This window comes from Pseudophryne corroboree, chromosome 7 (assembly GCF_028390025.1).
Source record: "Pseudophryne corroboree isolate aPseCor3 chromosome 7, aPseCor3.hap2, whole genome shotgun sequence".
In the NCBI taxonomy this organism is placed as follows: domain Eukaryota; kingdom Metazoa; phylum Chordata; class Amphibia; order Anura; family Myobatrachidae; genus Pseudophryne; species Pseudophryne corroboree.
The window spans coordinates 69,738,356-69,764,875 of record NC_086450.1 but is presented as its reverse complement, the minus strand read 5'-3'; the positions used below and the strand labels follow the sequence as shown (position 1 = coordinate 69,764,875).

Below are 26,520 nucleotides of genomic sequence, written 5' to 3'. Positions count from 1 at the left end.
TTGTATATGTAATACCTATCTCATATCTATCTCCCTACATTATATCTGTATAGGTCATATCTATCTCATATCTATCTCCTTACCTTATATCTATATAGGTCATATCTATCTCTCTACCTTATATCTATATAGGTCATATGTATCTCCCTACCTTATATCTCTATAGGTCATATCTATCTCTCTACCTGATATCTGTATAGGTTATATCTATCTTCTTACCTTATATCTATATAGGTCATATCTATCTCATATCTATCTCTCTACCTTATATCTGTATATGTCATATCTATCTCCCTACCTTATATCTGTATAGGTCATATCTGTCTAATATCTGTCTCCCTACCTTATATGTGTATAGGTCATATCTATCTCATATCTATCTCCCTTCCTTATATCTATATAGGTCATATCTATCTCATATCTATCTTTCTACCTTATATCTATATAGGTCATATCTTTCTCCCTACTTTATATCTATATAGGTCTTATCTATCTCATATCTATCTCTCTACCTTATATCTATATAGGTCATACCTATCTCATATCTATCTCCCTACCTTATATCTATATAGGTCATATCCATCTCCTTACCTTATATCTATATAGGTCATATCTATCTCATATCTATCTCTCTACCTTATATCTGTATAGGTTATATCTATCTTCTTACCTTATATCTACATAGGTCATATCTATCTCATATCTATCTCTCTACCTTATATCTATATAGGTCATATCTATCTCCTTACCTTATATCTATTTAGGTCATATCTATCTCATATCTATCTCCCTACCTTATATCTATATAGGTAATATCTATCTCATATCTATCTCTCTACCTTATATCTGTATAGGTTATAGCTATCTTCTTACCTTATATCTATAATGGTCATATCTATCTCATATCTATCTCCCTACCTTATATCAATATAGGTCATATCTATCTCATAATTATCTCCGTACGTTATATCTGTATAGGTCATATCTATCTCATATCTATCTCCCTACCTTATATATATATATATAGGTCATATCTATCTCATATCTATGTCCCTACGTTATATCTGTATAGGTCATATCTATCTCATATCTATCTCCTTACCTTATATCTATATAGGTCATATCTATCTCATATCTATCTCCCTACCTTATATCTATATAGGTCATATCTATCTCATATCTATCTCCCTACATTATATCGATATACAGTAGGTCATATCTATCTCATATATATCTCCCTATCTTATCTCAACAGTATATAGGTCATATCTATTTCATATCTATCTCCCTACCTTATATATATATAGGTCATATCTATCTCATATCTATCTCCCTACATTATATCTATATACAGTAGGTCATATCTATCTCATATATATCTCCCTACCTTATATCAACAGTATATTGGTCATATCTATCACATATCTATCTCCCTACCTTATATCTATATAGGTCATATATATCTCATATCTATCTACTTACCTTACATCTATATAGGTCATATCTATCTCATATCTATCTCCCTACCTTATATCTTTAAAGGACATATCTATCTCCCTACCTTATGTCTGTATAGGTCATATCTATCTCATATCTATCTCCTTACCTTATATCTATATAGGTAATATCTATCTCATATCTATCTTTCTACCTTATATTTGTATAGGTCATATCTATCTCCCTACCTTATATCTGTATAGGTCATATCTATCTCATATCTATCTCCCTACCTTATATCTATATAGGTCATATCTATCTCATATCTATCTCCCTACCGTGTATCTATATATGTCATGTCTATCTACGGGTTGTGTATGAAATACCGGCTGTCAGCATGCCAACAGTTACAACACCGACTTCGGCATCTAGACACTGTACACGGGTAAGTATTTTACCCCTCTCCTGCCCCCTACCATAACCCTTGGGGGGTGCCATCTAGGGCTAACCTGTGGGGAGGTGGCGGCTACGGCTAACAGCCCCCCCTAGTGCATATACCCTGATACTCACCTTCGACTTTCCGGCAGTCTGTGTTCCGGTGTCTGTCTCACAACCGACAGAATACAGGCCGCTGGGACGCCGACCAGATCCCCAATCTCCTATTTATTATTCTTTTACTAACAGTTTCTTCGATAGCGCAGCAAATTCTGTTGCGCTTTATATTTGGAAACAACAGAGATAAAACAAAACTGGGTAATAACAGTCATAGAGGCAGGAAGGCCCTGCTCGCAAGCAGGGGTGTAGCGAGGGTGGCTCCAGTGGAGCGCGGAATAGTTAGAGGGCGCGCTGTCACCCACCCACACACCCTTCCCACGGGCCACTGTACTGGCAGCCACAGAACAGGAGAAGCAGGGGGCACACACTGACTCGGAGACTAGGTAGGGAACAGGGCAGGCCAGAGGCGACAGCAGGAGACACTGACAGCCGGCACATGCCGGAGCTCTGCCCACCCTCTTTATATGTCTCACTGTCTGCTTGTAGCTGTGCAGCAGGGTTACTTCTGTCCTGCCCAGGCTACTGTGCCATCTCTCTGCCCCGGCTGCTGCAGCACTTCTCTCTACATTGATGTTGCAGCACCTCTCTCTGCCTCTCAGGAAATTCTGGGACATTATTTTCATTGAAGCATAGTGGGATTATCAAGTCTGGATATCAGTTATAGGGTTAAGGCATTGGGGACTATGAAAGAGTATATGTGGGGGTGGGTGTGGGGCAATTTTGATGCAGTATTTTTATTGAGAGTTTAGGGAGGGTTTGGGTATGTGGGGGGGGGGGTGTCAAATTTGGGGCATTATTTTAATTGAGATATTTGGAGATTATCAGATTACCATGAGCTCCACAAGGTCTACAACCACCCTTGTCACCAATTTAGGATTTTTAAATAGTGTTTTTTTTCAAATGTAACATTCCACCACGTGTTGGCTAGGCCTCCAATTCAGTATAGGGGAGGGTGGCACCAAAACATGCCCTTGCTCCGGGCACCTTGGTGCCTAGCTACACCTCTGCTATCTCACATACAGTATTTCTGATATTTATGTATTTATTTCTTTATTTCATATCTATCTAAGGGCAGATTAGATGGGCCAAGATCTTCTTATCTGTCAATAATTTATATGTATCTAAGATGGTGCTACTCCCTAAACTTTTGTACACTTTCCATAATTCACCCGTACTTCTCCCCTCTGCTATTTACAGACAGAAAAACTATCTAATTTCTTCCCTTGCTGTGGGACAATGTGTTCCCTCCATCACACACAGGTTCTTGTCTGTCATTTCCCTGATGGTTTGTTGTAACAGTTTCACTGGGTTACTGCTAATCCTTACCGTACTCTTTTAAAAGAAGTGCTAGTATTGTGGGGTTGAAGGGGGAGGAGTTTAGAATTAAAATGACAGTAGTTTGAGTGCCAAACTCCAGCCCATCTTGCAATCCCATGGTCCAGCGTCCCACAGCCTGCTTCAGAGAAAAGGATTCAATGGTAAGTGACCAAAAATCCTCTTTTTGCAATTTAAGCTGAAAGTTGTCAAAAAAGTCTGTCATGTCATGTTTGACTGCGCATTTAGACTGTTCTAACTTAACTAAAAATTAATATTGCGTTGGTCCATGGTGGCTGTGCCACTACCAATTCTTAAAGAACTGGTAACCCCATCGCCAAGGGGCCACGCCCGATAGCCATGCAATAACAGCCACGGGTGGGTTTCTTTGCCTTAGGTTCCCAAGCCTGAAATTGGGTTTCTTTGCCTTAGGTTCCCAAGCCTGAAATTGGGTTTCTTTTGCCTTAGGTTCCCAAGCCTGAAATGGGGTTTCTTTTGCCTTAGGTTCCCAAGCCTGAATTTGAGCTACTTTATGGTTCTCAAGCCAGAGCTGTTGCTTTAATTCATGGCAACAGAATTTTCATCAACGCTCACCACAGTTACTGTTTACTGTTAGCCTCTACCACCTCTGATGGGAGGCTGATCCACTTTTGAGGCCGCACCGCCGGTTTTGGTAACGGGGCCTGTCCAGTATGATTTTAAGCTGATGTAATATCCTGCTGTCCACCCTCAGCTTTAAGATCCTCAAAGACCTGGGCAAAATACTGGGGGTCAGCATGGAAGCGGAGCATCTTTACACTCATTAGGTTGATAACATAGAGGCAACGATTCCAAAAGGCTTCCTTCGAGCATTCAACAGGGAACGGCATCAGTGGGTAGGAGAGCTCACTGCCCACGTATGCATAGGATACATACAGACATGTTGATAGACTTGCTATTAGCTCCCACTCGCTGAGCAGCTCGGATGACATGACCTCTCGGCAGAGCATGTAGAGAAACGCTAGATTGGTCGGAGTGATGAAACTGACATTCCGCCAGTATTGATAGAGGAAGCTGTCTACAGCGGTTATCCATAGAGCAATATATGTTGGTGATAACTCCACGAATTCTTTACACCTGCGGCAGAGGAACTCCATTAGACAGCTGAACAGGTCGCTGGTCGATGCCTGCACCGTATTGGATTTTGCAGGTGAGCGCACTTCCTGGTCTCTACCAGGTTCCTTGTCAGGAGCATCATGTGAGGCCTGTATTAAGGCTGGCAGATCCACACAGGATAGCATGGAATCCTTCCTGCTCTCAGTGATGAGGTGGGTAATGTTGGTTCCACCCATTTGGCCTTGCCTCCTCTTAGACATGAATCTCCTAAAGCGCGCGATGAGCGAACGTCTCTCGGCAGGTCTTGCAGTCTCGCTGTTCTCAGTGCGATGGTTCCCACTTGAGTCCTCATCAGGCCGCCTCGCCTTGCGGCTGCACGGAAATGGCATACAGTTCCACATTCTTATTCAAGGAATGCCAGCAAATCCGGTGTCTGTAATCTGTGGTGAGTCTATTGTAGAAAGTTATCCAATAGCTACGGTCTGTTTCCAGCACGTGACTGATGCTGCCCGGTTCAACACTAGGCAGCAATTGAGTCCAGCAGGTCGTAATCAGAGGTTTTCCCTGCTTACTGTGGCATTGTGACATCACTGTGATGCAACTGAGCTGGTGATTGTGATGCGTTGTTTATGCAAATGAGCTGGTGACTTTTGTGCCTTTATATGCAAATGAGCTACATGTGCTGAAAATTGGTGAAAATGTAGAAGGTATTATCCCCTCATTACAGCCCTGTAAGGGAGGGAATATATGTAAAATAAATAAATAATAAGATATTTTGAATAATCTGAGAGATAATTAGTTGAAAATAAAACAAATACAAAATTATTTCCCTTCAGCAATGGATCCATAACGCTTCTCCTACTCTTTCTGTGTTTTAAGAAAAATGATTCTTCCTTTTTAATATGAGATAACGTCAGATGCTTTCATGTCTGTGAATGTAACGCTGAGATAATAGCGGGTCACTGGCTATGTCAGCTGGCACTGAAGTAATAATGTAACAGAAACTGAGGGTGTATGGCTGAATATTGGACATTTGGTGGATACATGCGATGGATGCTTAGAATTAGCACCTGATGTATTTTCTTAATAATCTTGTGCCTATCCTTGTTATGTAGTTTCTTTTCTTATATAATGTAGTATTGGTAAAACTGACCCTGTAGGTAAGTGCACAGTGGATCACACGCTTGTATCCTTCTAATGCGACACCATACCTCCCAACTGTCCCGATTTTTGCGGGACAGTCCCGTTTTTTGGGGACTGTCCCGCTGTCCCACCCGCGGGCCGCAGTGTCCCGCGGTGGGGGCAGTTGGGAGGATCTGTCTCTTTCTGCCCTGCTTAGCAGAACAGCAGTGAATAGATGCTGTGTGCATGCGCACAGCGTCTATTCACTGGAGTCAGAGGGAGAAGGGGCATGCCAGTGGCTCACAGAGCGCTGGGCATGCCCCCTCAGTGATGAAAACGAGGGCGTGGCTCACGATCACGGGTCTTCCACAAAGCCACGCCCCCTTTCATATGCCACTCCCCTTTTCGGGAGCGCGCTCGACTAAGCCGCGCGTGTGTCCCTCTTCACAGAAACAAAATGTTGGGAGGTATGGCGACACACAGTACAGTGGATATAAGGTAAGAAGATAGATATAACCTATACAGATATAAGGTAGAGAGATAGATATAAGATAGATATGACCTATATAAATATAAGGTAAGGAGATAGATATGACCTATATAGATATAAGGTAGAGAGATAGATATGAGATATATATGACCTATATAGATATGGTAGGGAGATAGATATGAGATAGATATGACCTATACAGATATAAGGTAGAGAGATAGATATGAGATAGATATGACCTATATAGATATAAGGTAGGGAGATAGATATGACCTATACAGATATAAGGTAGAGAGATAGATATAAGATAGATATGACCTATATAAATATAAGGTAAGGAGATAGATATGACCTATATAGATATAAGGTAGAGAGATAGATATGAGATAGATATGACCTATACAGATATAAGGTAGGGAGATAGATATGAGATAGAGATGACCTATACAGATATAAGGTAGAGAGATAGATATGAGCGGATATCCCCTATACAGATATAAGGTAGAGAGATAGATATGAGATAGATATGACCTATACAGATATAACGTAGGGAGATAGATATGAGATAGATATGACCTATATAGATATAAGGTAGGGAGATAGATATGAGATAGATATGACCTATATAGATATAACGTAGGGAGATAGATATGAGATAGATATGACCTATATAGATATAAGGTAGGGAGATAGATATGACCTATATAGATATAAGGTAGAGAGATAGATATTAGATAGATATGAGATAGATATGACCTATATAGATATAAGGTAGAGAGATAGATATGAGATAGATATGACCTATATAAATATAAGGTAGAGAGATAGATATGAGATAGATATGACCTATATAGATATAAGGTAAGGAGATAGAAATGACCTATATAGATATAAGGTAGGGAGATAGATATGAGATAGATATGACCTATATAGATATAAGGTAGGGAGATAGATGTGAGATAGATATGACCTATACAAATAAAAGGTAGGGAGACAGATATGACCTATACAGCTATAAGGTAGAGAGATAGATATGAGATAGATATGACCTATATAGATATAAGGTAAGGAGATAGATATGACCTATATAGATATAAGGTAGGGAGATAGATATGAGATAGATATGACCTATATAGATATAAGGTAGGGAGATAGATGTGAGATAGATATGACCTATACAGATAAAAGGTAGGGAGATAGATATGACCTATACAGTTATAAGGTAGAGAGATAGATATGAGATAGATATGACCTATATAGATATAAGGTAAGAAGTTAGCTATAACCTATACATATATAAGGTAGAGAGATAGATATGACCTATATAGATATAAGGTAAGAAGATAGATATAACCTATACAGATATAAGGTAGAGACATAGATATGAGATAGATATATGATATATATAGATATATGAGATAGGAGGGGCACAGAGGGAGGAGCCAGTGAACACCCATACTAAAAGTTCTTTATAGTGCCCATGTATAATGCATAGCCCATCTATACCCCCTGGTCTTTACGGAGTCCCCAGCATTCTCTATGGACTAGGAGAAAAAGATTTACCGGAAGGTCTAAAATCTTATTATCTATCTCATACAGTATCTATCTCCTTACCTTAAATCTATATAGGTCATATCTATCTCATATCTATCTCTCTACCTTATATCAATATAGGTCATATCTATCTCATAATTATCTCCCTACGTTATATCTGTATAGGTCATATCTATCTCATATCTATCTCCCTACCTTATATATATATATAGGTCATATCTATCTCATATTTATGTCCCTACGTTATATCTGTATAGGTCATATCTATCTCATATGTATCTCCTTACCTTATATCTATATAGGTCATATCTATCTCATATCTATCTCCCTACCTTATATCTATATAGGTCATATCTATCTCATATCTATCTCCCTACATTATATCTATATACAGTAGGTCATATCTATCTCATATATATCTCCCTACCTTATATCAACAGTATATTGGTCATATCTATCACATATCTATCTCCCTACCTTATATCTATATAGGTCATATATATCTCATATCTATCTACCTACCTTACATCTATATAGGTCATATCTATCTCATATCTATCTCCCTACCTTATATCTTTAAAGGACATATCTATCTCCCTACCTTATGTCTGTATAGGTCATATCTATCTCATATCTATCTCCTTACCTTATATCTATATAGGTCATATCTATCTCATATCTATCTTTCTACCTTATATTTGTATAGGTCATATCTATCTCCCTACCTTATAGCTGTATAGGTCATATCTATCTCATATCTATCTCCCTACCTTATATCTATATAGGTCATATCTATCTCATATCTATCTCCCTACCGTGTATCTATATATGTCATGTCTATCTACGGGTTGTGTATGAAATACCGGCTGTCAGCATGCCAACAGTTACAACACCGACTGCGGCATCCCGACACTGTACACGGGTAAGTATTTTACCCCTCTCCTGCCCCCTACCATAACCCTTGGGGGGTGCCATCTAGGGCTAACCTGTGGGGAGGTGGCGGCTACGGCTAACAACCCCCCCTAGTGCATATACCCTGATACTCACCTTCGACTTTCCGGCAGTCTGTGTTCCGGTGTCTGTCTCACAACCGACAGAATACAGGCCGCTGGGACACCGACCAGATCCCCAATCTCCTATTTATTATTCTTTTATTAACAGTTTCTTCGATAGCGCAGCAAATTCTGTTGCGCTTTATATTTGGAAACAACAGAGATAAAACAAAACTGGGTAATAACAGTCATAGAGGCAGGAAGGCCCTGCTCGCAAGCAGGGGTGTAGCGAGGGTGGCTCCAGTGGAGCGCGGAATAGTTAGAGGGCGCGCTGTCACCCACCCACACACCCTTCCCACAGGCCACTATACTGGCAGCCACAGAACAGGAGAAGCAGGGGGCACACACTGACTCGGAGACTAGGTAGGGAACAGGGCAGGCCAGAGGCGACAGCAGGAGACACTGACAGCCGGCACATGCCGGAGCTCTGCCCACCCACTTTATATGTCTCACTGTCTGCTTGTAGCTGTGCAGCAGGGTTACTTCTGTCCTGCCCAGGCTGCTGTGCCATCTCTCTGCCCCGGCTGCTGCAGCACTTCTCTCTACGTTGATGTTGCAGCACCTCTCTCTGCCTCTCAGGAAATTCTGGGACATTATTTTCATTGAAGCATAGTGGGATTATTAAGTCTGGATATCAGTTATAGGGTTAAGGCATTGGGGACTATGAAAGAGTATATGTGGGGGTGGTGGTGGGGCAATTTTGATGCAGTATTTCCATTGAGAGTTTAGGGAGGGTTTGGGTATGTGGGGGGTCACATTTGGGGCATTATTTTAATTGAGATATTTGGAGATTATCATATTACCATGAGCTCCACAAGGTCTACAACCACCCTTGTCACCAATTTAGGATTTTTAAATAGTGTTTCTTTTCAAATGTAACATTCCACCACGTGTTGGCTAGGCCTCCAATTCAGTATAGGGGAGGGTGGCACCAAAACATGCCCTTGCTCCGGGCACCTTGGTGCCTAGCTACACCTCTGCTATCTCACATACAGTATTTCTGATATTTATGTATTTATTTCTTTATTTCATATCTATCTAAGGTCAGATTAGATGGGCCAAGATCTTCTTATCTGTCAATAATTTATATGTATCTAAGATGGTGCTACTCCCTAAACTTTTGTACACTTTTCATAAGTCACCCGTACTTCTCCCCTCTGCTATTTACAGACAGAAAAACTATCTAATTTCTTCCCTTGCTGTGGGACACTGTGTTCCCTCCCTCACGCGCAGGTTCTTGACTGTCATTTCCCTGATGGTTTGTTGTAACAGTTTCACTGGGTTACTGCTAATCCTTACCGTACTCTTTTAAAAGAAGTGCTAGTATTGTGGGGTTGCAGGGGGAGGAGCTTAGAATTAAAATGACAGTAGTTTGAGTGCCAAACTCCAGCCCATCTTGCAATCCCATGGTCCAGCGTCCCACAGCCTGCTTCAGAGAAAAGGATTCAAAGGTAAGTGACCAAAAATCCTCTTTTTGCAATTTAAGCTGAAAGTTGTCAAAAAAGTCTGTCATGGCAAGTTTGACTGCGCATTTAGACTGTTCTAACTTAACAAAAAATGAATATTGCGTTGGTCCATGGTGGCTGTGCCACTACCAATTCTTAAAGAACTGGTAACCCCATCGCCAAGGGGCCACGCCCGATAGCCATGCAATAACAGCCACGGGTGGGTTTCTTTGCCTTAGGTTCCCAAGCCTGAAATTGGGTTTCTTTGCCTTAGGTTCCCAAGCCTGAAATTGGGTTTCTTTTGCCTTAGGTTCCCAAGCCTGAAATGGGGTTTCTTTTGCCTTAGGTTCCCAAGCCTGAATTTGAGCTACTTTATGGTTCTCAAGCCAGAGCTGTTGCTTTAATTCATGGCAACAGAATTTTCATCAACGCTCACCACAGTTACTGTTTACTGTTAGCCTCTACCACCTCTGATGGGAGGCTGATCCACTTTTGAGGCCGCACCGCCGGTTTTGGTAACGGGGCCTGTCCAGTATGATTTTAAGCTGATGTAATATCCTGCTGTCCACCCTCAGCTTTAAGATCCTCAAAGACCTGGGCAAAATACTGGGGGTCAGCATGGAAGCGGAGCATCTTTACACTCATTAGGTTGATAACATAGAGGCAACGATTCCAAAAGGCTTCCTTCGAGCATTCAACAGGGAACGGCATCAGTGGGTAGGAGAGCTCACTGCCCACGTATGCATAGGATACATACAGACATGTTGATAGACTTGCTATTAGCTCCCACTCGCTGAGCAGCTCGGATGACATGACCTCTCGGCAGAGCATGTAGAGAAACGCTAGATTGGTCGGAGTGATGAAACTGACATTCCGCCAGTATTGATAGAGGAAGCTGTCTACAGCGGTTATCCATAGAGCAATATATGTTGGTGATAACTCCACGAATTCTTTACACCTGCGGCAGAGGAACTCCATTAGACAGCTGAACAGGTCGCTGGTCGATGCCTGCACCGTATTGGATTTTGCAGGTGAGCGCACTTCCTGGTCTCTACCAGGTTCCTTGTCAGGAGCATCATGTGAGGCCTGTATTAAGGCTGGCAGATCCACACAGGATAGCATGGAATCCTTCCTGCTCTCAGTGATGAGGTGGGTAATGTTGGTTCCACCCATTTGGCCTTGCCTCCTCTTAGACATGAATCTCCTAAAGCGCGCGATGAGCGAACGTCTCTCGGCAGGTCTTGCAGTCTCGCTGTTCTCAGTGCGATGGTTCCCACTTGAGTCCTCATCAGGCCGCCTCGCCTTGCGGCTGCACGGAAATGGCATACAGTTCCACATTCTTATTCAAGGAATGCCAGCAAATCCGGTGTCTGTAATCTGTGGTGAGTCTATTGTAGAAAGTTATCCAATAGCTACGGTCTGTTTCCAGCACGTGACTGATGCTGCCCGGTTCAACACTAGGCAGCAATTGAGTCCAGCAGGTCGTAATCAGAGGTTTTCCCTGCTTACTGTGGCATTGTGACATCACTGTGATGCAACTGAGCTGGTGATTGTGATGCGTTGTTTATGCAAATGAGCTGGTGACTTTTGTGCCTTTATATGAAAATGAGCTACATGTAGGTAATTCAACAAGTGCTGAAAATTGGTGAAAATGTAGAAGGTATTATCCCCTCATTACAGCCCTGTAAGGGAGGGAATATATGTAAAATAAATAAATAATAAGATATTTTGAATAATCTGAGAGATAAATAATTAGTTGAAAATAAAACAAATACAAAATTATTTCCCTTCAGCAATGGATCCATAACGCTTCTCCTACTCTTTCTGTGTTTTAAGAAAAATTATTCTTCCTTTTTAATATGAGATAACGTCAGATGCTTTCATGTCTGTGAATGTAACGCTGAGATAATAGCGGGTCACTGGCTATGTCAGCTGGCACTGAAGTAATAATGTAACAGAAACTGAGGGTGTATGGCTGAATATTGGACATTTGGTGGATACATGCGATGGATGCTTAGAATCAGCACCTGATGTATTTTCTTAATAATCTTGTGCCTATCCTTGTTATGTAGTTTCTTTTCTTATATAATGTAGTATTGGTAAAACTGACCCTGTAGGTAAGTGCACAGTGGATCACACGCTTGTATCCTTCTAATGCGACACCATACCTCCCAACTGTCCCGATTTTTGCGGGACAGTCCCGTTTTTTGGGGACTGTCCCGCTGTCCCACCCGCGGGCCGCAGTGTCCCGCGGTGGGGGCAGTTGGGAGGATCTGTCTCTTGCTGCCCTGCTTAGCAGAACAGCAGTGAATAGATGCTGTGTGCATGCGCACAGCGTCTATTCACTGGAGTCAGAGGGAGAAGGGGCATGCCAGTGGCTCACAGAGCGCTGGGCATGCCCCCTCAGTGATGAAAACGAGGGCGTGGCTCACGATCGCGGGTACTCCACGAAGCCACGCCCCCTTTCATATGCCACTCCCCTTTTTGGGAGCGCGCTCGACTAAGCCGCGCGTGTGTCCCTCTTCACAGAAACAAAATGTTGGGAGGTATGGCGACACACAGTACAGTGGATATAAGGTAAGAAGATAGATATAACCTATACAGATATAAGGTAGAGAGATAGATATAAGATAGATATGACCTATATAAATATAAGGTAAGGAGATAGATATGACCTATATAGATATAAGGTAGAGAGATAGATATGAGATATATATGACCTATATAGATATATGGTAGGGAGATAGATATGAGATAGATATGACCTATACAGATATAAGGTAGAGAGATAGATATGAGATAGATATGACCTATATAGATATAAGGTAGGGAGATAGATATGACCTATACAGATATAAGGTAGAGAGATAGATATAAGATAGATATGACCTATATAAATATAAGGTAAGGAGATAGATATGACCTATATAGATATAAGGTAGAGAGATAGATATGAGATAGATATGACCTATACAGATATAAGGTAGGGAGATAGATATGAGATAGAGATGACCTATACAGATATAAGGTAGAGAGATAGATATGAGCGGATATCCCCTATACAGATATAAGGTAGAGAGATAGATATGAGATAGATATGACCTATACAGATATAACGTAGGGAGATAGATATGAGATAGATATGACCTATATAGATATAAGGTAGGGAGATAGATATGAGATAGATATGACCTATATAGATATAACGTAGGGAGATAGATATGAGATAGATATGACCTATATAGATATAAGGTAGGGAGATAGATATGACCTATATAGATATAAGGTAGAGAGATAGATATTAGATAGATATGAGATAGATATGACCTATATAGATATAAGGTAGAGAGATAGATATGAGATAGATATGACCTATATAAATATAAGGTAGAGAGATAGATATGAGATAGATATGACCTATATAGATATAAGGTAAGGAGATAGAAATGACCTATATAGATATAAGGTAGGGAGATAGATATGAGATAGATATGACCTATATAGATATAAGGTAGGGAGATAGATGTGAGATAGATATGACCTATACAAATAAAAGGTAGGGAGACAGATATGACCTATACAGCTATAAGGTAGAGAGATAGATATGAGATAGATATGACCTATATAGATATAAGGTAAGGAGATAGATATGACCTATATAGATATAAGGTAGGGAGATAGATATGAGATAGATATGACCTATATAGATATAAGGTAGGGAGATAGATGTGAGATAGATATGACCTATACAGATAAAAGGTAGGGAGATAGATATGACCTATACAGTTATAAGGTAGAGAGATAGATATGAGATAGATATGACCTATATAGATATAAGGTAAGAAGTTAGCTATAACCTATACATATATAAGGTAGAGAGATAGATATGACCTATATAGATATAAGGTAAGAAGATAGATATAACCTATACAGATATAAGGTAGAGACATAGATATGAGATAGATATATGATATATATAGATATATGAGATAGGAGGGGCACAGAGGGAGGAGCCAGTGAACACCCATACTAAAAGTTCTTTATAGTGCCCATGTATAATGCATAGCCCATCTATACCCCCTGGTCTTTACGGAGTCCCCAGCATTCTCTATGGACTAGGAGAAAAAGATTTACCGGAAGGTCTAAAATCTTATTATCTATCTCATATCTATCTCCTTACCTTAAATCTATATAGGTCATATCTATCTCATATCTATCTCTCTACCTTATATCAATATAGGTCATATCTATCTCATAATTATCTCCCTACGTTATATCTGTATAGGTCATATCTATCTCATATCTATCTCCCTACCTTATATATATATATAGGTCATATCTATCTCATATTTATGTCCCTACGTTATATCTGTATAGGTCATATCTATCTCATATGTATCTCCTTACCTTATATCTATATAGGTCATATCTATCTCATATCTATCTCCCTACCTTATATCTATATAGGTCATATCTATCTCATATCTATCTCCCTACATTATATCTATATACAGTAGGTCATATCTATCTCATATATATCTCCCTACCTTATATCAACAGTATATTGGTCATATCTATCACATATCTATCTCCCTACCTTATATCTATATAGGTCATATATATCTCATATCTATCTACCTACCTTACATCTATATAGGTCATATCTATCTCATATCTATCTCCCTACCTTATATCTTTAAAGGACATATCTATCTCCCTACCTTATGTCTGTATAGGTCATATCTATCTCATATCTATCTCCTTACCTTATATCTATATAGGTCATATCTATCTCATATCTATCTTTCTACCTTATATTTGTATAGGTCATATCTATCTCCCTACCTTATAGCTGTATAGGTCATATCTATCTCATATCTATCTCCCTACCTTATATCTATATAGGTCATATATATCTCATATCTATCTACCTACCTTACATCTATATAGGTCATATCTATCTCATATCTATCTCCCTACCTTATATCTTTAAAGGACATATCTATCTCCCTACCTTATGTCTGTATAGGTCATATCTATCTCATATCTATCTCCTTACCTTATATCTATATAGGTCATATCTATCTCATATCTATCTTTCTACCTTATATTTGTATAGGTCATATCTATCTCCCTACCTTATAGCTGTATAGGTCATATCTATCTCATATCTATCTCCCTACCTTATATCTATATAGGTCATATATATCTCATATCTATCTACTTACCTTACATCTATATAGGTCATATCTATCTCATATCTATCTCCCTACCTTATATTTATATAGGTCATATCTATCTCATATCTATCTCCCTACCTTATAGCTGTATAGGTCATATCTATCTCATATCTATCTCCCTACCTTATATCTATATAGGTCATATCTATCTCATATCTATCTCCCTACCGTGTATCTATATATGTCATGTCTATCTACGGGTTGTGTATGAAATACCGGCTGTCAGCATGCCAACAGTTACAACACCGACTGCGGCATCCCGACACTGTACACGGGTAAGTATTTTACCCCTCTCCTGCCCCCTACCATAACCCTTGGGGGGTGCCATCTAGGGCTAACCTGTGGGGAGGTGGCGGCTACGGCTAACAACCCCCCCTAGTGCATATACCCTGATACTCACCTTCGACTTTCCGGCAGTCTGTGTTCCGGTGTCTGTCTCACAACCGACAGAATACAGGCCGCTGGGACACCGACCAGATCCCCAATCTCCTATTTATTATTCTTTTATTAACAGTTTCTTCGATAGCGCAGCAAATTCTGTTGCGCTTTATATTTGGAAACAACAGAGATAAAACAAAACTGGGTAATAACAGTCATAGAGGCAGGAAGGCCCTGCTCGCAAGCAGGGGTGTAGCGAGGGTGGCTCCAGTGGAGCGCGGAATAGTTAGAGGGCGCGCTGTCACCCACCCACACACCCTTCCCACAGGCCACTATACTGGCAGCCACAGAACAGGAGAAGCAGGGGGCACACACTGACTCGGAGACTAGGTAGGGAACAGGGCAGGCCAGAGGCGACAGCAGGAGACACTGACAGCCGGCACATGCCGGAGCTCTGCCCACCCACTTTATATGTCTCACTGTCTGCTTGTAGCTGTGCAGCAGGGTTACTTCTGTCCTGCCCAGGCTGCTGTGCCATCTCTCTGCCCCGGCTGCTGCAGCACTTCTCTCTACGTTGATGTTGCAGCACCTCTCTCTGCCTCTCAGGAAATTCTGGGACATTATTTTCATTGAAGCATAGTGGGATTATTAAGTCTGGATATCAGTTATAGGGTTAAGGCATTGGGGACTATGAAAGAGTATATGTGGGGGTGGTGGTGGGGCAATTTTGATGCAGTATTTCCATTGAGAGTTTAGGGAGGGTTTGGGTATGTGGGGGGTCACATTTGGGGCATTATTTTAATTGAGATATTTGGAGATTATCAGATTACCATGAGCTCCACAAGGTCTACAACCACCCTTGTCACCAATTTTGGATTTTTAAATAGTGTTTCTTTTCAAATGAAACATTCCACCACGTGTTGGCTAGGCCTCCAATTCAGTATAGGGGAGGGTGGCACCAAAACATGCCCTTGTTCCGGGCACCTTGGTGCCTAGCTACACCTCTGCTATCTCACATACAGTATTTCTGATATTTATGTATTTATTTCTTTATTTCATATCTATCTAAGGGCAGATTAAATGGGCCAAGATCTTCTTATCTGCCAATAATTTATATGTATCTAAGATGGTGCTACTCCCTAAACTTTTGTACACTTTCCATAATTCACCCGTACTTCTCCCCTCTGCTATTTACAGACAGAAAAACGATCTAATTTCTTCCCTTGCTGTGGGACAATGTGTTCCCTCCCTCACACGCAGGTTCTTGACTGTCATTTCCCTGATGGTTTGTTGTAACAGTTTCACTGGGTTACTGCTAATCCTTACCGTACTCTTTTAAAAGAAGTGCTAGTATTGTGGGGTTGCAGGGGGAGGAGCTTAGAATTAAAATGACAGTAGTTTGAGTGCCAAACTCCAGCCCATCTTGCAGTCCCATGGTCCAGCGTCCCACAGCCTGCTTCAGAGAAAAGGATTCAATGGTAAGTGACCAAAAATCCTCTTTTTGCAATTTAAGCTGAAAGTTGTCAAAAAAGTCTGTCATGGCAAGTTTGACTGCGCATTTAGACTGTTCTAACTTAACAAAAAACTAATATTGCATTGGTCCATGGTGGCTGTGCCACTACCAATTCTTAAAGAACTGGTAACCCCATCGCCAAGGGGCCACACCCGATAGCCATGCAATAACAGCCACGGGTGGGTTTCTTTGCCTTAGGTTCCCAAGCCTGAAATTGGGTTTCTTTGCCTTAGGTTCCCAAGCCTGAAATTGGGTTTCTTTTGCCTTAGGTTCCCAAGCCTGAAATGGGGTTTCTTTTGCCTTAGGTTCCCAAGCCTGAATTTGAGCTACTTTATGGTTCTCAAGCCAGAGCTGTTGCTTTAATTCATGGCAACAGAATTTTCATCAACGCTCACCACAGTTACTGTTTACTGTTAGCCTCTACCACCTCTGATGGGAGGCTGATCCACTTTTGAGGCCGCACCGCCGGTTTTGGTAACGGGGCCTGTCCAGTATGATTTTAAGCTGATGTAATATCCTGCTGTCCACCCTCAGCTTTAAGATCCTCAAAGACCTGGGCAAAATACTGGGGGTCAGCATGGAAGCGGAGCATCTTTGCACTCATTAGGTTGATAACATAGAGGCAACGATTCCAAAAGGCTTCCTTCGAGCATTCAACAGGGAACGGCATCAGTGGGTAGGAGAGCTCACTGCCCACGTATGCATAGGATACATACAGACATGTTGATAGACTTGCTATTAGCTCCCACTCGCTGAGCAGCTCGGATGACATGACCTCTCGGCAGAGCATGTAGAGAAACACTAGATTGGTCGGAGTGATGAAACTGACATTCCGCCAGTATTGATAGAGGAAGCTGTCTACAGCGGTTATCCATAGAGCAATATATGTTGGTGATAACTCCACGAATTCTTTACACCTGCGGCAGAGGAACTCCATTAGACAGCTGAACAGGTCGCTGGTCGATGCCTGCACCATATTGGATTTTGCAGGTGAGCGCACTTCCTGGTCTCTACCAGGTTCTTTGTCAGGAGCATCATGTGAGGCCTGTATTAAGGCTGGGAGATCCACACAGGATAGCATGGAATCCTTCCTGCTCTCAGTGATGAGGTGGGTAATGTTGGTTCCACCCATTTTGCCTTGCCTCCTCTTAGACATGAATCTCCTAAAGCGCGCGATGAGCGAACGTCTCTCAGCAGGTCTTGCAGTCTCGCTGTTCTCAGTGCGATGGTTCCCACTTGAGTCCTCATCAGGCCGCCTCGCCTTGCGGCTGCACGGAAATGGCATACAGTTCCACATTCTTATTCAAGGAATGCCAGCAAATCCGGTGTCTGTAATCTGTGGTGAGTCTGATTGTAGAAAGTTATCCAATAGCTACGGTCTGTTTCCAGCACGTGACTGATGCTGCCCGGTTCAACACTAGGCAGCAATTGAGTCCAGCAGGTCGTAATCAGAGGTTTTCCATGCTTACTGTGGCATTGTGACATCACTGTGATGCAACTGAGCTGGTGATTGTGATGCGTTGTTTATGCAAATGAGCTGGTGACTTTTGTGCCTCTATATGCAAATGAGCTACATGTAGGTAATTCAACAAGTGCTGAAAATTGGTGAAAATGTAGAAGGTATTATCCCCTCATTACAGCCCTGTAAGGGAGGGAATATATGTAAAATAAATAAATAATAAGATATTTTGAATAATCTGAGAGATAATTAGTTGAAAATAAAACAAATACAAAATTATTTCCCTTCAGCAATGGATCCATAACGCTTCTCCTACTCTTTCTGTGTTTTAAGAAAAATTGTTCATCCTCTTTAATATGAGATAACGTCAGATGCTTTCATGTCTGTGAATGTAACGCTGAGATAATAGCGGGTCACTGGCTATGTCAGCTGGCACTGAAGTAATAATGTAACAGAAACTGAGGGTGTATGGCTGAATATTGGACATTTGGTGGATACATGCGATGGATGCTTAGAATCAGCTCCTGATGTATTTTCTTAATAATCTTGTGCATATCCTTGTTATGTAGTTTCTTTTCTTATATAATGTAGTATTGGTAAAACTGACCCTGTAGGTAAGTTCACAGCAGATCACAGGCTTGTATCCTTCTAATGCGACACCATACCTCCCAACTGTCCCGAATTTCGCGGGACAGTCCCGTTTTTTGGGGACTGTCCCGCTGTCCCACCCGCGGGCCGCAGTGTCCCGCGGTGGGGGGTGGGGGTGGGGGGGCAGTTGGGAGGATCTGTCTCTTGCTGCCCTGCTTAGCAGAACAGCAGCGAATAGATCAGCGTCTATTCACTGGAGTCAGAGGGAGAAGGGGCATGCCAGTGGCTCACAGAGCACTGGGCATGCCCCCTCAGTGATGAAAACGAGGGCGTGGCTCGCGATCGCGGGTCCTCCGCGAAGCCACGCCCCCTTTCTTATGCCACTCCCCTTTTTGGGAGCGCGCTTGACTAAGCCGCGCGTGTGTCCCTCTTCACAGAAACAAAATGTTGGGAGGTATGGCGACACACAGTACAGTGGATATAAGGTAAGAAGATAGATATGACCTATACAGATATAAGGTAGAGAGATAGATATGAGATAGATATGACCTATATAAATATAAGGTAAGGAGATAGATATGACCTATATAGATATAAGGTAGGGAGATAGATATGAGATAGATATGACCTATATATATATAAGGTAGAGAGATAGATATGAGATAGACATGAGATAGATATGACCTTTATAGATATAAGGTAGAGAGATAGATATGAGATAGATATGACCTATACAGATATAAGGTAGAGAGATAGATATGAGATAGATATGACCTATACAGATATAAGGTAGGGAGATAGATATGAAATAGATATGACCTATACAGATATAAGGTAGGGAGATAGATATGACCTATACAGCTATAAGGTAGAGAGATAGATATGACCTATATAGATATAAGGTAGGGAGATAGATATGAGATAGATATGACCTGTATAGATATAAGGTAAGAAGATAGCTATAACATATACATATATGAGGTAGAGAGATAGATATGACCTGTATAGATATAAGGTAAGGAGATAGATATGACCTATATAGATATAAGGTAGAGAGATAGATATGAGATAGATATGACCTATATAGATATAAGGTAAGAAGATAGATATAACCTATACAGATATAAGGTAGAGACATAGATATGAGATAGATATATGATATATATATATAGATATATGAGATAGGAGGGGCACAGAGGGAGGAGCCAGTGAACACCCATACTAAAAGTTCTTTATAGTGCCCATGTCTCCTGCGGAGCCCATCTATACCCCCTGGTCCTTACGGAGTCCCCAGCATCCTCTATGGACTAGGAGAAAAAGATTTGCCGGAAGGTCTAAAATCTTATTATCTATCTCATATCTATCTCCTTTCCTTATATCTATATAGGTCATATCTATCTCCTTACCTTATATCTATATAGGTCATATCTATCTCATATCTATCTCTCTACCTTATATCTGTGTAGGTTATATCTATCTTCTTACCTTATATCTATATAGGTCATATCTATCTCATATCTATCTCCCTACCTTATATCTATTCTATATAGGTCATATCTATCTCTCTACCTTATATCTGTATAGGTCATATGTATCTCATATCTATCTCTCTACCTTATATCTGTATAGGTCATATCTATCACATATCTATCTCCCTACCTTATATCTATATAGGTTATATCTATCTCCCTACCTTATATCTATATAGGTCATATCTATCTCTCTACCTTATATCTGTATAGGTTATATCTATATTCTAACCTTATATCTATATAGGTCATATCTATCTCATATCTATCTCCCTAACTTATATCTATATAAGTCATATCTATCTCCTTACATTATATCGATATAGGTCATATCTATATCATATCTGTCTCCCTACCTTATATCTGTATAGGTCATATCTATCTCCCTACATTATATCTTTATAGGTCATATCTATCTCACATCTATCTCCCTAACTTATATCCATATAGGTCATATCTATCTCATATCTATCTCCCTACCTTATATCTATATAGGTCATATCTATCACATATCTATCTCACTACCTTATATATGTATAGGTCATATCTATCTCATATCTATCTCCCTACCTTATATCTGTATAGGTCATATCTATCTCATATCTATCTCCCTACCTTTTATCTTTATAGGTCATATTTATCTCCCTACCTTATATCTGTATAGGACATATCTATCTCATATCTATCTCCCTACCTTATATCTGTATAGGTCATATCTATCTCATATCTATCTCCCTACCTTATATTTGTATATGTAATACCTATCTCATATCTATCTCCCTACATTATATCTGTATTGGTCATATCTATCTCATATCTATTTCCTTACCTTATATCTATATAAGTCATATCTATCTCTCTACCTTATATCTATATAGGTCATATGTATCTCCCTACCTTATATCTATATAGGTCATATCTATCTCTCTACCTGAAATCTGTATAGGTTATATCTATCTTCTTACCTTATATCTATATAGGTCATATCTATATCATATCTATCTCCCTACCTTATATCTATATAGGTCATATCTATCTCCTTACCTTATATCTATATAGGTCATATCTATCTCATATCTATCTCTCTACCTTATATCTGTATATGTCATATCTATCTCCCTACCTTATATCTGTATAGGTCATATCTGTCTCATATCTGTCTCCCTACCTTATATGTGTATAGGTCATATCTATCTCATATCTTTCTCCCTTTCTTATATCTATATAGGTCATATCTATATCATATCCATCTTTCTACCTTATATCTATATAAGTCATATCTATCTCATATCTTTCTCCCTACTTTATATCTATATAGGTCATATCTATCTCATATCTATCTTTCTACCTTATATCTATATAGGTCATTCCTATCTCATATCTATCTCCCTACCTTATATCTATATAGGTCATATCCATCTCCTTACCTTATATCTATATAGGTCTTATCTATATCATATCTATCTCTCAACCTTATATCTGTATAGGTTATATCTATCTTCTTACCTTATATCTACATAGGTCATATCTATCTCATATCTATCTCTCTACCTTATATCTATATAGGTCATATCTATCTCCTTACCTTATATCTATATAGGTCATATCTATCTCATATCTATCTCCCTACCTTATATCTATATAGGTAATTTCTATCTCATATCTATCTCTCTACCTTATATCTGTATAGGTTATAGCTATTTTCTTACCTTATATCTATAATGGTCATATCTATCTCATATCTATCTCCCTACCTTATATCTATATAGGTCATATCTATCTCATAATTATCTCTCTACGTTATATCTGTATAGGTCATATCTATCTCATATCTATCTCCCTACCTTATATATATATATAGGTCATATCTTTCTCATATCTATCTACCTACGTTATATCTGTATAGGTCATATCTATCTCATATCTATCTCCCTACCTTATATCTATATAGGTCATATCTATCTCATATCTATCTCCCTACATTATATCTATATACAGTAGGTCATATCTATCTCATATATATCTCCCTATCTTATATCAACAGTATATAGGTCATAACTATCTCATATCTATCTCCCTACCTTATATCTATATAGGTCATATCTATCTCATATCTATCTCCCTACATTATATCTATATACAGTAGGTCATATCTTTCTCATATGTATCTCCCTACCTTATATCAACAGTATATAGGTCATATCTATCACATATCTATCTCCCTACCTTATATCTATATAGGTCATATATATCTCATATCTATCTACCTACCTTACATCTATATAGGTCATATCTATCTCATATCTTTCTCCCTACCTTATATCTTTAAACGACATATCTATCTCCCTACCTTATATCTGTATAGGTCATATCTATCTCATATCTATCTCCCTACCTTATATATGTATAGGTCATATCTATCTCATATCTATCTCCCTACCTTATATCTGTATAGGTCATATCTATCTCCCTACATTATATCTTTATATGTCATATCTATCTCATATCTATCTCCCTACATTATATATATATAGGTCATATCTATCTTATATCTATCTCCCTACCTTATATCTATATATGTCATATCTATCTCATATTTATCTCCCTACCTTATATCTGTATAGGTCATATCTATCTCATATCTATCTCCCTACGTTATATCTGTATAGGTCATATCTATCTCATATCTATCTCCCTACCTTATATCTATATAGGTCATATCTATCTCATATCTATCTCCCTACCTTATATCTATATAAATCATATCTATCTCATATCTATCTCCCTACATTATATCTATATACAGTAGGTCATATCTATCTCATATATATCTCCCTACCTTATATCAACAGTATATAGGTCATATCTATCTCATATCTATCTCCCTACCTTATATCTATATAGGTCATATCTATCTTATATCTATCTACCTACCTTACATCTATGTAGGTCATATCTATCTCATATCTATCTCCCTACCTTATATCTATATAGGACATATCTATCTCCCTACCTTATATCTGTATAGGTCATATCTATCTCATATCTATCTCCCTACCTTATATCTGTATAGGTCATATCTATCTCCCTACATTATATCTTTATATGTCATATCTATCTCCCTACATTATATCTGTATAGGTCATATCTATCTCCCTACCTTATATCTATATAGGTCATATCTATCTCATTTCTATCTCCTTACCTTTTATCTTTATAGGTCATATCTATCTCATATCTATCTCCTTACCTTATATCTATATATGTCATATGCAGTGCTTAAAGTGGTCCTAGAGAGGTGGTGGAACTCACCCCCCTCCCCACGGCGCCCAAGTAACAAAGGTACTGCGCGCGCAGCAAAAAGGGGGTGTGGTCTCAAAAAGGAAGGGGCGTGGTCACACAATAGTAGTAATGCCCACAGTAGTAGTACCCAAGTGTAAATTTTGAAGTGGGGGCATGGAAAAGTGAAGGGTGCAATTATGTGCGCGCCGAAGGCGCGCGCACTCCTGACAAGGGGGCGTGGCCACGCAAAAGGGGGCGTGCCCTTCAGTGTAGTTTACCACATCATATACCCCTTATACACATTATGCACCACAATAGTAAGACCCCTTTCACATTATAGCTCACAGTATGAGCCGAAATTCACATTTATACCACACAGTATGAGCCACATTCATATTACACCACACAGTATGAGCCAAATTCACATTACACCACACAGTATGAGCCAAATTCACATTACACCACACGGTATGAGCCGAAATTCACATTACACCACACAGTTTGAGCCGAAATTCACATTACACCACACAGTATGAGCGGAAATTCACATTATAGCACACGGTATGAGACGAAATTCACATTATAGCACACAGAATGAGCCAAAATTCACAGTATAGCACAGGGAATGAGCCGAAATTCACATTATAGAGTGACAGGGAGAGTGACAGCAGGGACATGGAAAGTGACAGCAGGGACATGGAAAGTGGCAGCAGGGGAATACAGTAGGGACTAGGGAGAGAGAAAGGCAGCAGGTTAGATTACCTGTTTAGCAGCGGCGGTGGTCTGCGGTGCTGTGGATGAGTAGGCTGTGGTAGGCGTGACGTGGAGGAGGCTGTGAGCCTCGGCGATAGTGCGGAGGAGGAGGCTGTGGGTGCGCAGAGGTCCGAGGGCGGGGCGGCAGAAGAGGCTGAGGGTAGCTGCAGTGGATCTGGAACCAGGCTGGCTTTATTATCCCTGCCGCCGCATCGAGCTCCTGTGACCACGGCGCTAATATTTCAAAACTGCTGCGGACCGGCAGCCAATCAGCGACTGATTTGAACTAGTAGTGCCGCGATCACAGAAGCTCGATGCAGCGGCAGGGATAATAAAGCCGACCTGGTCCCAGATCCGCTGCAGCTGGGAGTCTGGAACCTGGGCTTCCAGTGCGGCTGCGATGGTAGGGGCGGAGCGACGGAGGGCGGACCGGGAACGCAGCTTCTTTGTCGGCCCATACAGTAATGCCCACAGCAGTAGCACCCCTTATACAATGCCCAGAGTAGTAGTGCCCCTTATGCAATGCCCCCAACAGTAGTGCCCCTTATGAAGTGCCCCCTTTACAATGCCCTCATTAGCTGTGCACCCCATCAGTAATGCCCTTAGTGGTAATGCCCCTGTGTAGTATTGCCCCTAGTCGTTTAGCCCCTGTAGTTTAGCCCCAGTAGTCATGCCCATACTAGTAATGCCCCTGCAGTTATGACCCCAGCAATTTACTCCCCCCCCCCCTTTAGTTTAGCCTCTGAGTGGTAATGCCCCCAGTAGTTTTGCCCTCATGTAGTTTGCCCCATGTAGTTTAGCCCCCAGTGGTAATGCCCCCTGCAGTTGTGCCCCCAGTTGTTTAGCCCCTGTAATTTAGCCCCCATGTAGTTTGCCAAAGTTAGTAATGTCCCCAGTAGTTTGCCCCCTTGTAGTTATACCCCCAGTAGTTTAGCTCCTGTAATTATGCCCCCTTGTAGTTTAGCCCCCAGTAGTAATGCTGCCAGTAGCTTGCCCCCTTTGTAGCTTGCCCCCTTGTAGTAATGCCCCCAGTAGTTTGCCCCTTGTAGTTTGCCCCAGCAGTAAAGCCCCCCAGTAGTTTGCCCCCAGTACTAGAGCCCCCCAGTAGTTTGCCCCTCTGTAGTTTGCCCCAGTAGTAAAGGCCCCCAGTAGTTTGCCCCCAGTACTAGAGCCCCCCAGTAGTTTGCCCCTCTGTAGTTTGCCCCAGTAGTAAAGGCCCCCAGTAGTTTGCCCCCAGTACTAGAGCCCCCCAGTAGTTTGCCCCTTGTAGTTTGCCCCAGCAGTAAAGCCCCCCAGTACTAGAGCCCCCCAGTAGTTTGCCCCTCTGTAGTTTGCCCCAGTAGTAAAGGCCCCCAGTAGTTTGCCCCCAGTACTAGAGCCCCCCAGTAGTTTGCCCCTTGTAGTTTGCCCCAGCAGTAAAGCCCCCCAGTAGTTTGCCCCCAGTACTAGAGCCCCCCAGTAGTTTGCCCCTTGTAGTTTGCCCCAGCAGTAAAGCCCCCCAGTAGTTTGCCCCCAGTACTAGAGCCCCCCCCAGTAGTTTGCCCCAGTAGTAAAGGCCCCCAGTAGAAACGCCTGTGGTACACATATAGGAGGGAGGGAGGGGGGGGGAAGCACTATACTTACCAAGTCCCGCTCACGCCACAGTCCTCTCTCGCCGCCCGCTCCTCTGCACTATGAGAGAGACGTCATGACGTCTCTCCCATAGCGCGCACTG

At 40.9% G+C, this 26,520-nt stretch overlaps 3 protein-coding genes across 3 annotated transcripts; all 3 read right to left on the bottom strand.

Moving 5' to 3' along the window:
- Positions 1–4,004: 4,004 nt before the first annotated feature.
- On the bottom strand, positions 4,005–4,802 carry LOC134944039 (cyclin-dependent kinase 5 activator 1-like). The gene has a single exon (XM_063932578.1). It carries the CDS (start codon positions 4,800–4,802, stop codon positions 4,005–4,007), a length of 798 nt encoding a protein of 265 aa, XP_063788648.1.
- Positions 4,803–10,604: 5,802 nt separating this feature from the next.
- On the bottom strand, positions 10,605–11,402 carry LOC134944038 (cyclin-dependent kinase 5 activator 1-like). Its single transcript, XM_063932577.1, has one exon. It carries the CDS (start codon positions 11,400–11,402, stop codon positions 10,605–10,607), a length of 798 nt encoding a protein of 265 aa, XP_063788647.1.
- Positions 11,403–17,377: 5,975 nt separating this feature from the next.
- On the bottom strand, positions 17,378–18,492 carry LOC134944037 (cyclin-dependent kinase 5 activator 1-like). Its single transcript, XM_063932576.1, has one exon. The coding sequence runs from the start codon at positions 18,490–18,492 to the stop codon at positions 17,695–17,697; it is 798 nt and encodes a 265-aa protein (XP_063788646.1). The 3' UTR covers positions 17,378–17,694.
- Between the last annotated feature and the right edge of the window lie 8,028 nt (positions 18,493–26,520).